The 12,954-nt window shown below is 43.0% G+C and overlaps 1 protein-coding gene across 8 annotated transcripts in view; it reads left to right on the top strand.

Annotated features, from left to right (window-relative positions):
- The window catches only part of LOC136843737 (eukaryotic translation initiation factor 4 gamma 1-like), a 721,796-nt gene that overhangs the window by 481,871 nt on the left and 226,971 nt on the right, over window positions 1-12,954 (top strand). For all 8 annotated transcript variants that reach the window (XM_067112379.1, XM_067112380.1, XM_067112378.1 and 5 more), the window contains one exon: window positions 63-143. In XM_067112379.1, coding sequence (XP_066968480.1) covers window positions 63-143 — 81 coding nt within the window. The remainder of the gene's footprint in view (window positions 1-62; window positions 144-12,954) is intronic.

The raw sequence follows: 12,954 nt of genomic DNA, 5'->3' as shown, positions 1-12,954 counted from the left end.
TTTTTAAAGATTTTTACTTTTATTTCTGTATTCATCAGAGACATGCTTTCTTTTTTTTACAGAATTTTCCTGTTATGGCACCAAATATGATCCCATTTTACACGTCATCTCCTCCTAGCAATGTGGTTTATCAGATTCCCCCGGTAAGTGTGATTTATTACTTGATAATATAGTAATTGCAGTGGGCCCCTGAGTGATGTCCAGGTTCAATTCCTGACCACTGTGCACAAGTTTAAATTGTTGCTAAATGAGTCCTTTGCCTATACTGTATGATGTGAAAAATATGATGGGCTAACTTTACTCTTGCGTGACCTTACCTTCATATATTTGAGAAGTTTATCTTTTAGTTGCAACTTTCTGGCAATTTCTTGTCGCCATTATAGGTGAAAGCTGTATATTTGGCCTATTCAACATTATTTACTGTATGTGGATTTAACATATGAGAAAGAAACTTAAGATTTATTCCATTTAAAAAAGATGCCTTTTTACATCTGTTACAGTGGTAGAGTTGAATTTTCAACAAATTAAAATGATTGAATTATGCTTTTGTAATGAAACATTTCAAAGAGACAAAACTTTTCAAATTTATAATAATTGAAAATTATATTTTGACTGGAAAAGCATTAACCATACTCTTTAAGCATTTTCATAATCAGAATCGAACCTTTATCTCAATAAATCATTCTCCCAGTAGTTCTTTATACTTGAAAAACTTAAGAGCATAGGTTACCGTGGTGTTATTCACAGCAGTTCTTTAATCGTAATAACACATTTTAATATTCTTTACACTGATTAATTGTTGAAATCACTGATGTTTTATTCATCTTAACTATTTACACAACTTTATTTAAATAATTAGAAATGTATAACTTTCTTCGCTGTTTGACTGAGAAGTAGGGAATTTAGAGTGATCAGGAATAATAAATTTTCAATACAGAAGATACTAACAATATTTTTAAGATTTATCACATTTCACAGACAAACCACTTAAAAATTCCTTTTAATTATTTAAAGCTAAATCCACACTAATTCCTCAGTGTTTTATTTATTTATTTATTTATTTTTTTAAATATAAGGCTGCATTCAGCATAACCGATCATAGATCAGAGAATTTGTTATTAGCAGCACAAAATGCTGACTCAGCAGGTTGGCATCACCAAATTACCCTTTCAATTTGGTCTGTGAAACCAGATTTCCTGCCAACCAGTGGATCAGCATAACTCCATATATTGGACCACAAAACAGCAAAAGTGATATACTGTACTAATTCATCACAAAATAACAAACATGATAAGATTATATAGTAAAAATAATTAAAAGTAAATACTGTATACCATACTATAAACATGTAAATGGAAAAATGGTCCTTGTAAATACAGTCAAGTGGGGCCCCATTATCTTGAGTTAATATGTTCCAAGACCTCTTGTGAATTCCTGAAACCACGCATAACAGCTTACTGTATATGATAGAGTACTGTATACATGGTGATCATACAAACAACCTTATAAAACCCTGGACCTATTACATAATAACCATTCTTGGTTATATATACATGGAGATGGTATTGAAAAATTATGGATATAGTATTTCTTACACTGTATAGATTAAAAAAGGGATTTTGACAAAGGAAAAATCTATTTCTGAGGGAGGCCCCATGTCACCCGGTGAAATTCCATACTAACACGAATTTATAGGTATAAAATTGCTAGATATACCAGAGAAAAAAGAGCTTTCAGGAATGCTGGGGTTACTACCCCCAGATCGAGCATCTTCCATAATGGAGACGTCGGTATAACCAAGGGTGAGTGAAAGGATCACAACCACAGAGCCACACTCTAAAGACATCCCCATGTCAAAACCCCTCGGAAAGAGCGGTGAGCCGTTCCAGCCCCCACTCTCATCTGCCCGCCAGGCCGGCGACTCCGGCGCCATCTACACTCATTCCAGACTAGCACCACCCCCAGGCTTGGCATGTGCAAGTAGGGGGGGCAAAACCAACTTCTGGGAGGGTCACCAGGTGACATGGGGCCTCCCTCAGAAATAGATTTTTCCTTTGTCAAAATCCCTTTTCTGAGTCCAGCCCCGTGTCAGCCGGTGAAATAGTGACAGAGAATCATGCCAAGACTGCAAACTACAGAAAAAAGTCAAGGTGATCTGAACAAAAAACACAGGCTATGAAAATAGATTTAATGAGAATATCTCTCCACATGAAAAAACGATTAGTAATAGGTAAGTACATTAATACAACCTTAAGAGTAAAATACAAAAACAGGCACACAATGTAAATATAGTTTAATAGGGGCAAAATACATCCAATAATACAAAAATTACAAGCTAAGTAAATATAAACTTATACTTAAGAATAAAGAGAGACATTTACAACATGAGAAATTTATGGGGTACATGGAGCAAAATAAAAACAGCCCAGCACCCCTAAGACAATCCAAATTCACAGCATGTCAATATACAATCACCAAGAAAGATAATATTAAGGGCAATAATAACATCAATTATGAGGAGCAAGGCAGTGAGGCATGATCGATCCAGAAGGGCAGGCAGAGAAATAAATGAGGCAGGCGGGCGGGGGGGAAGGGAGAAGGATAAAGGATAATTAAGGTGTGGGAATGACACTCCCCACAGTCACTGCTGAAAATTTTAGGGCTTCAAGTGATTTTAAATAATGGCGTTTAAACACTAGAGGTGATTTCCATCCCGTATATTTGGTAAGTTCAGCAAAATCCATATTATGAAAATAATTAGTGGAAGTAGCTACCGCACGGATATCATGAACCTTAGGGACTGAATCCGGGTTGGCTTGTTTAATAAAATACAGAATTTGCTGTCTTATAGCATTCAACGAAAGAGTTTCACCTGTCTCTCTGATAAAAAGAGGACCCGACTTACACTGTGGAGTTCTTAATAGGTTAGACTTTAAGGTATAGACTGGGCATAAGGACTGGTCCTGTGGAAGAGGCACCACCTTCCAAGGGGACCACCTGTCTTGAGGGTCTTCGTTTTTAGCTAAAAATCTATGATCAGGAGAAAGGAGGACTTCTCTGGACGGGAGGAAATTAACAAAATCATCACCTCTAGTGAGAGCCGATAGCTCTGAAATTCTGGCACCTGAAGCCAAGCTAATCAGAAATAAGGTTTTCCTTAACAGATCCATATAAGAGCATTGTGAGTTGTCAATCTCAGATGCCAACTTAAGAACATCATTGAGGAACCACGTAACAGAATGTGGGCGTGTTACGGGTCTCAGACGAGCACATGCTCTAGGGATAGATGAAAAGTAAGAATCTGTAAGGTCAATTTTAAAACCATACAAAAATACCTTCTTCAAGGCTGACTTAGCTGTAATAAGAGTGGCCGGGGCAAGGCCCTTTTCAGACAATGATCTAAAGAAGGTAACCGCTAGGTTAGTAGTCATAGTTTGAGCTTCAGATGCCTTCAAAAAGGATGCTAATTTCTTGACTGCTGAATCATATTGTCTGAGAGTAGAATCTCTTTATCCGATTCTAAAACAGAGTGTTAACGGGGTCAATGTTTGCTCCCTTTTGAGCAGCGAACTTTACAAAGTCCATAAAACTAGGGCATTCTGAATTTTTAAGGAAGCTGACACAGTCTTGGTTTGTACTACTGGGGTCAATCTGGGATTGGGAATCCGATGACATCGCAACTTGAGTTCCTGAAGTAGAGGGAACCAGTTGCTCTTCGGCCAATAGGGGGCTATCAGAGCCAGTTGACCTTTGAATGACCTGAGTTTGTGCAGTACTCTCAACAACATGTTTATTCTGGGAAATAAGTAGATCTTCTCCCAATTGTTCCAGTCTATGGTCATTGCGTCCGTGGCATAAGCCTGAGGGTCCAGGTTCGGGGCCACATAACAGGGAAGCTTGTAGTTGCTCTCCGTCGCGAACAGATCCACTTGGAGTCCCGGAACCCGGCGGCAAATCCAATTGAATGACTCTCCGTCCAGAGACCACTCCGTCTCCAACGGAGTGGTTCTGGACAGGGAATCCGCCACCACGTTCCGCACTCCCGCTAAGTGGGTGGCTGACAGATGCCAGCCGTGCTTGTTCGCCAGGGAGAAAATAGCTACCATCACCTGGTTTACGCGACCTGATTTGGAGCCACCCCTGTTGATGCAATGAACTACCACGGCGCTGTCCAACACCAGCCTGATGTGAATCCGGCTGGGGGGGCGGATTTTCTTTAAAGTTAGAAATACCGCCATAGCTTCCAAGGTGTTTATATGGAACTGTTGAAACATTGTAGACCATGTTCCTTGTACTTTTTGTTTTGGCGAATACCCTCCCCAGCCGCTTAATAAGGCGTCTGTGTGAACCACCAGTGCCGGAGGAGGGAACTGAAGCGGGACTGACTTTGACAGGCCGCTGACTCTGGACCAAGGTCGCAGTCTCGTCTTCAAAATTCGTGGGATGGAAGAGACCTTGTCTCAGAGCCTGACATTGGCTCGACTCCGCCACACTCTGTTTATGTCTTTTAATTTCGCTTTTAAGAGCAGGTCCGTCACTGAGGCAAATTGAAGGGAGCCGAGGATTCTCTCTTGGGACCGGCGGGATGCTGCTTTGTCCCTCAGAAATTTTCTGGTAAGAGAAGCTATCTCCTTCCGCTTGGATGGCGGGAGGGATAGCGTGTACGAGGACAGATCCCACTGGAGGCCCAGCCACTGGAACCGGGACTCCGGAGTCAAGCGGGACTTCTCTCTGTTCAGCCGAAAGCCTAACGACTCCAGAAACTTGATGACTATGGCCGTAGCCTTCCGGCACTCTTGGACTGTTGGAGCCCAGATTATCCAATCATCCAGGTACGCTGCTAGGGAGATCCCTTGGGACCGGAGCGGCTGAACTACTGCTTCCGCTAGCTTTGTAAATATCCTGGGGGCTATATTGAGACAGAAAGGCATGACCTTGAAGGAGAAGGCTTGTTTCCCGTGTCTGAAACCCAGGAAAGGAGAGAAGTTCCGCGCAACCGGGACGTGATAGTAAGTGTCTGAAAGATCGATAGAGGTGGTGAACGGCTCCACGCGGAAGTAGAGTCCGTACCTGAGCTACCGTAAGCATGCGAAATTTGTCGCATTTTATATAAAGATTTCAATGCAACAGATCCAGAATCACTCTTTGCTGACCGGAGTCTTTCTTTGGGACAGTGAACAACCTGCCTTGGAATTTGAGGTGCCTTACTTTATTGCTCGCTTGTTGAGCAGTTCCGCCACATAGTCCCGTAGGACTCCGGAGGGGGGCTGGTAAAACCTGATCAGGGGAGGGGGATCCTTGGTCCAGCTCCAACCCTGACCTTTGGACACAATGCTGTGTGCCCAAGGACTGAAGGACCACTGGTCTCTGAACCAGTAAAGGCGACCACCTACCTGACTGGTCTCAGTGGGAGGAAGCGGGTTTGCTTCCTCTGCCATGTCCAGGTTTTCCTTTTGGGGCGGAGCCAGGTTTGCCTCTGTAATGGGCCCGACCTCTTCCCCCCCTTGCGCTCCTATTAAGGCCGTGAAAGAACCCACGGCCCTCATAGGTAGGGTTGTATGCTGGTGAGGAGACGTACGAGGGTGCAGCAAGGGATTGGGCTGGTTGGACCAGCACATACTGTTGGGGATGAGCCTTGGAGGTGGAGGGCTGGGCCACCGCCGAGACCGGGACAGCTTGGACGACCGTCTGATGGTGAGGCCTCTTATGCCGCCTAAAGCGTTTACCAGACTTGGTCTGGGAGCCGCCAGATTCTGGGGTCTTCCGCTTGTAAGCGGAGATACCCCAACGAGAGCGAAGACTCTGGTTGGCTCTAGTAGCCTCGCTCAACACACTGGCTACGTCATCATCCGGGAAGAGATTGGCGCCCCAGATAGAGCTCTTCATGAGCTTGTTAGGCTCATGACGTATGGTGGCCTCAGCAAAGATGAACTTTCTGCATTCTAATTTCGCCACCATAAAATCATACAGGTCTGACTGAAACCCTGCTAACAGGTATTTAGCCAGAACCTGAAAGAAGGGCTCTTCTGCGCAGGAGACGGCAGTTGTTTCTGTGAGGCAGAGGGAGTTCAAGGACCGGCCTAATCTAGTTCGAGCCTCAAACTCTGCCTTTAGCAAAGCTTCCGGGAGCTTAGGGAAGCTGTTCACTAAACTGCGAAGACGCACAGTGAGCGTCCAAACTTACCCACAGTAAAGATGGACGGGCGTCTTTCCAAAACTCCTCACCTCCTGGGAATACCAGGGATGTGGAGTCTGTCTCCCTTAATTGAGGCAAAGGATTACCTTCAAAGCAAGCCCGAGCCGTAGCCAGAGCAACATTGTTAATGCAGGGAGTGGGCAACTTATCACCTAGGGAAAACATAGTGTAGTTGCCCTTGAATGGAGTTAGCTTAGTATTCTCTGCCTGCCACTCTGTAAGAGTGCGCAGGAGAGTAGACTGAGCCTGGTCCCTCGGAAAGATCACTGTCTCTCTAGGGACCTTGTCTGAGCATACCCAGGCTTCCTCCGTCAGCCTAACGAAGCCTGGGTAAGGGGGCAGGAGATCGGGAGGGAAAAACTCCAACTCCTCCAGACGTCTTGTGCCAAGACCCTCGATTGTCAGAGTGTCTTCGTGCCGAATGGCACGAAGAGCAAAACGCCAAGGGTTCCCGACATCGAAGGGAGGGAGATCAGCCAGTATCCGAATCTCATACTGTGGGTCAGCTCCGCCGAGCGAGCCATACCAGCCAGTATGGTCTCGTGGCTATGAAGCTTCTCAAATTTTGAGAGCTTCACTCGACCTCCGCCGAGAACCTTTCAAGAAGAGAGTTGGCAAACGCCTGAGGGTCAAAGGCAGGCTGGCGAGGAGGGCTTGGTTTTGGTGCCCTCTTACTCGCACCTTTGCCCAAGGTTCCTGGTTTGCTCCCGGAGGCTACAGGTACGGAAACCTTAGCCTTCGACGGGGGAAAGGAGATGCTTTCCTGGAAGACGAGGACTTGAAGCCCTTCGCCTTCCATGAAGTCTTCAGCTTCAACTTGGGGACAGCTGATGGAGCCCTGTCACCCAAGATGGAAGACTTACCAAACCCTGTAAAGGAAGATGCAGAGGATGATGGGGAATCAAATAGGGCGCCCGCCCCCGCAACCTCACTTACCTCGCTACCTACCACTTGGTCCGGCTCCGTGTTCATTGGCTCCAGGTCCAAGTCCAAGGCGGCGACGTCCTCCGAAACTTCCGCGTATAAGATGTCCTCTTGGGGTGGCTGGGTCGTGTCCCGGATCTGCTGAATGATGGGGGTGGCCAACTCCGCTGGGACGGCAGCAGCAACCCGGGCGCCGGGGTAAAGCAGGTCTCGCAGGTTTGCGTCAAGGACGTAAGGCTTCTCCGACGGTACATTCCTTCCGAACCCAGCCACCCAGGCGCGGAGAGATTCCAGGGATGTTTTCTTTGAGGACTCGTCCGCCTGAAAGAGAGCAGGCAATCAGGACTAACATACTGTAATATAAAAGCAATGAATACAATATGAGCACTTATTAGACTGAGGAGACGTGGGGAACGAGAAGCGATATCTTACCGACTCGTCCTGGATGCTACTACATAAGGCGAAGCAGACCTCACAGCCATCAGGGTGCCAAACAATAAGGTCGTCCAGCCGGACCGCACAACCAGCGTGGGTCCGGCACACCACATGCCCGTAGGGTTGCTGGAGGGAAGCGGTGCACCCTGGCTCCTCACAACGCACAGTCTGTAAGTGTAAAAGTACATGAACCTACCACTCTAAGAAACCTAAAGCTAGGTAGGCCCGGTATTTCGACCTACTACCGGAGGACTCGGCGGAAGAAAAACCCTCGTCAGAGACGGGTCCACCAAACCATAAATTAAACAGAGCGGTAGGCAAGTTGCATCCCCGGCCACCGAATACTCCGGCGGAACGAGAGCTGAGTCAACAGGGCCCTACCACAAGGGATGCCAGCAATAAAGACGGGCGGAACCCCAGGGCAGGACACCGGACCCCCAAAATGATAAAATATAATAATAATCATATGTGTAGTGGCGGAGTGAGAAGCTCGCTCCGCCAGTGGATATATATAAAATACAAGTGATGGTAACGGAACTGGTAACAAGGTAAAGAAACGTACATTCCGGAGACCGGAGATACCCCTCCCCCCGGAGCCCGAACCTCCCCGGTCAGCGCCCATGCCTAGGCATAGCCTAGGCTAACGGGGAGGGACAAGGGAAGGATGGGGAGGAAATAACAGGAAGAGAAATTTCCGAGCCGAAATCCTACCAGGGCCAAAAGAAGAAAGGGGGGAGAAAGCCATAACAGCCTAGAGGAGACACACCCAACGAAACTCTACCCCTCCGTGGAGAAGGGGGAGGACTATGGGGTCTCACTCTACCACCCAAACAACGGCCCATGGAAGAAACAGCAACAAAAACTCCCTCAACCTGAGGGTCCACCCCACACCTAACCTACGAGGAGAGCGGGAGGCCAAGGAAGCAAAATACGAGCCTAACTGGACATGAAAGGCAAGGGGAAGGCTCCACACAACAAAATACCAAATAAATCACCATCACAAAATATACATAACCCAGGAATATTGTGCTTGTGCAAGGCGCATAGCCTAGCCTAGAGGAGCGACAGATAATCAAGCTGACGCTACCCCACATGAAATTCAAGAAGGCAACAAAACACGACAGCACCAGCACGACACCATAAAATGATAAATAAGCTAAAACTGTCATGGGAACACATCCCGGAGGGAGAATCCTAAGTGGGAAATGACGGGAACCCTAATAGAGGAAACCCGACATGTGGATCAGTAAAACATATAAGAAACACCGATAAAAAACCCGCCCAGGAAACACCGCCAGGATGAGTTCCAGGGGGAATAATGATAAGTAATATAACGACAAGGAGAAAGCCCAAACAGAATAAGCTGGATGGGTGAATCTCGCGGTCGACATGGCTGGCTAGGGGACGCCACAGCGTCATAATAACAATCTCATATAATATGAAAATACAGACTGATCCAGCCACACTTATCATAAAAATCCCACAATAAGATGGTACTTAACTTGGAGATGTTAAAGTTGCTGGAAGACATGCTGGAAAAGGGCAGAAATCACCCAAAAACAAAAGCACAAAATTCTGGGTCACGAAAATTCACGTGCTAGAAAATGGAATGAGTGTAGATGGCGCCGGAGTCGCCGGCCTGGCGGGCGGATGAGCGTGGGGGCTGGAACGGCTCACCGCTCTTTCCGAGGGGTTTTGACATGGGGATGTCTTTCGAGTGTGGCTCTGTGGTTGTGATCCTTTCACTCACCCTTGGTTATACCGTCGTCTCCATTATGGAAGATGCTCGATCTGGGGGTAGTAACCCCAGCATTCCTGAAAGCTCTTTTTTTCTCTGGTATATCTAGCAATTTTATACCTAGAAATTCGTGTTAGTATGGAATTTCACTGGCTGACACGGGGCTGGACTCAGAAAAATTATTGTAAATGAATGTAATCAAACAATTTATGATTTTGTGCCTTGTGCTAAATGTGCATTAGTCAATCTGTTAGGCCTCATATAAACCGCAGTACTTCTTATAGTAACCCTTATTGGTAATATGTGGCTAAGAATAGTAAAAAAAAGTTATGGATAGAGTATTTACTATGAAGTATAAGTAAGGAAAAAAGATTTTAAACTAACAAACATGAAGTTTGGTTATGTGCAGTGCTACTCATGACTGAGAGTAACGTGTGTATAGTTATCAGGTGAGGGAAGTCTTAATCAGGTGAGGAACTGCATTGCCCAAACAAAGCTCAGCAATTTCTTCGCTCCTTTATTCAAACTCTGTGTTACAACATTTCAGACAACTGTCCATCTTCAGGGCTGGTTAAAGTTCAAAATCAATACTTTTATACCCAAAAACATAAAATGATATGTAATCCTGATATTAAAATGATAAAAATGAATTTAGATTAAGATACTTTTCTGCTAATATATATACTGTATTAGTCCCCATTTTCACTCACCTTCTGACATGGATTTAGTTATATATATATATATATATATATATATATATATATATATATATATATATATATATATATATATATATATATATATATATATATATATATATATATATATATATATATATATATATATATATATTTTTTACATTTTCCTGGCGATTTAGTTTGAAATATTCTGTGAGACAGGTAGCAACAATTCACGGTAATTTAGCCTTGTGATTCTGACTTCATGGGTCCAGAAAAATGTAAAAAGAGGAAAACAAAGGGGAATTTCATATGAGCTTAAGGCTCTTGTTACTGAGGAAGATATTACGTAAAACACAGGGCAAACTTGCAGGAGTGTATTTACATAAATAATGTTAGTACGGGAAAGAGGAATGCTAGTAGATTATTGATCCTGGAGGGGATTCCTACGCGATGAATGAAACTGGGGAATTCCAGACACAGTCCAAGAAGCTTCCACGATATAGGGTCCCTCTGAAATGAGAGATATGCACATTATACGCCAGTAATGAAAATAGACAAAAGATTAATGAATTCGAAGCTGCACTAATGGTGCCAAAGGGCTTCGATGAATTAATGATAGCGTAGCACTGCCGACACTCGCGGAGCACGGACATTTGACAAGAGATTCGGTGATTACTGGCTCACAATTTAAGTAAATATTACGAGACAAAAGCATGACTGAATGGAGGTCTTCCAGAGCACATTACTGTAATTTGGTTCCAGCGTAGAAAAGGGGTCCGTGGATGACTTGCGATTTCCGAGGGCGAGTTTCTTCACGTGTTAGGATGCGGGCTTCACGTAAAAGGGCAATGCGTGGGAATTTCACGAAGGGCCGGGCAATGGCATGTGGGCATCAGGCAGGTCAATGGTGGAGCGAACATGTGGCTTTTGTTCATAAGAACACGAGGAGAAAGTATACTTTGAAAAGGGCCACGTGGTTAGCTAAGGGCACTGCCAGGCAGGTGGCTTAATCCTTACTCCATCAATCCAGCGCACACATGTGAGAGAGAAGCCTCGTGGGTTTCTGCTTTTATCTCCTCCTATGGGGAGGGGCACGTCCAGCATATGGGGTTGAATCATTTCCAGCTGATGCCCGCAGGGGGAGTTTTGCCTGTAAGAAAACGACCAGACAGAAATCACTTTTGCCTCGAAGAAAGATCTGCTTAAAGGGAGTGGCCTTAATCTGTTTTAAACCCTTGTATTCTGACCGTGCAAAATCTCGATAGACAGATGTGTCTATCGATCGGGCGGTTTGCAGTAAATGAAAACAACAAAACAAACAACAACAAAAAAAGGGGGGAGGCAATTTGCTAGCGAGTTCTTGCTAATCATAATAATATATATACATATATACATATATACACATATATATTATATGTATATACATATATTTTTGTATATATATGTATATGCTGTGTGTGTGTATATATATATATATATATATATATATATATATATATATATATATATATATATATATATATATATATATATATATATATATATATATATATGTATATACATATATTTATGTATAATATATATATATATATATATATATATATATATATATATATATATATATATATATATATATATATATATATATATATATATACATATATACACATATATACACAGTAGAACCTCTGTCCTCGACGCTAATTCTTGCTCCAGAAGAAGTGTCTCTTTTCGATTTTATCGAATTCTGATTTAATTTCTCCCATAAGAAATAACTGAAAATGGATTAATCCATTCCTGACCACTAGTCATTACCCCAACCTTGCCTTTTTATACAAAATTTTACACAAATTATAATTAAATAAGTTCAGAGTTGAATAACTTACCATATCAGAAGCACTATTTACATTTTTAAATGCATACTGTATAAAAAAATTGGCCTATGACCAATGCGGCCGTATTACCAATGATAGACCGAGCACCATAGGCTAGGCTAGGTAGCCTATAGGCACTACCAGAATGTACTGCAACAGGTACACATGAAAACTGTTGTTAATAATGATAACATCGAAAAACAAGCCAGATTATCACATTAAATTAATAATACAGTATTTATAAGCCAAATTACTGTATGTCTGTTATCATAAAATTAAGAAAAATTTCCTAAATTACGTCGGAACTCGGCAGCTTGTGGCAGTCATAATATTTACTGAAAGATGTTTTACAGTGATTTTGTACACTATTCCAGTAGACTCTGTATGAAAGTTACCATAAATACTGAATGTTTATGTAATTATACCGCGATACACCACCAGGGTGGCGCTGTGGTTTGTTTACATCTGCCACAAGCTGCCGAGTTCCAACGTAATTTAGGAAATTTTTCTTAATTTTATGATAACAGACATACAGTAATTCGGCTTATAAATACTGTATTATTAACGTGATAATCTGGCTTGTTTTTCAATAGCAGCAGCAGCATGTGTGGGCTTTAAATGCTTTTAAATAAGCATGGGAAGAACGCCACCAACAACGCCAACTAGCGGCAGCCGCCTGAAACTTTTTTCTACAAACATCATATGATTCATCGGGTCGGATTCGGTTTGTTGTTTGAGCTCCAACGCAAAAATTTACTCAACATTTCATGTTGAAATCCGATTATGTCGAGTTCTAGTACAGTCGAGGACCAAAATTTTAAAATCTACTGTATATATATATATATATATATATATATATATATATATATATATATATATATATATATATATATAGTGCTCGATATTATATACGATAATGCTCGAGAATTTACGATGAATTCGATAATTCGCTTTTATACGATGGGGTTAGCAATTAATATCGATAATCGACAATATTTTGAAAATATGTATTTTTAAATTTTGGGCGACTGGCGCGAGCAACAACGTACAATCAGGCAGCGTACGATTATGCGATATGTTGGCCGAGAGGCTGGAATAGGTACATTA

The sequence above is a fragment of the Macrobrachium rosenbergii genome, chromosome 12 (genome assembly GCF_040412425.1).
Source record: "Macrobrachium rosenbergii isolate ZJJX-2024 chromosome 12, ASM4041242v1, whole genome shotgun sequence".
Classification (NCBI taxonomy): Eukaryota; Metazoa; Arthropoda; class Malacostraca; order Decapoda; family Palaemonidae; genus Macrobrachium; species Macrobrachium rosenbergii.
The sequence above is the reverse complement of the archived record's forward strand: the minus strand, read 5'-3'. Positions and strand labels throughout refer to the sequence as shown.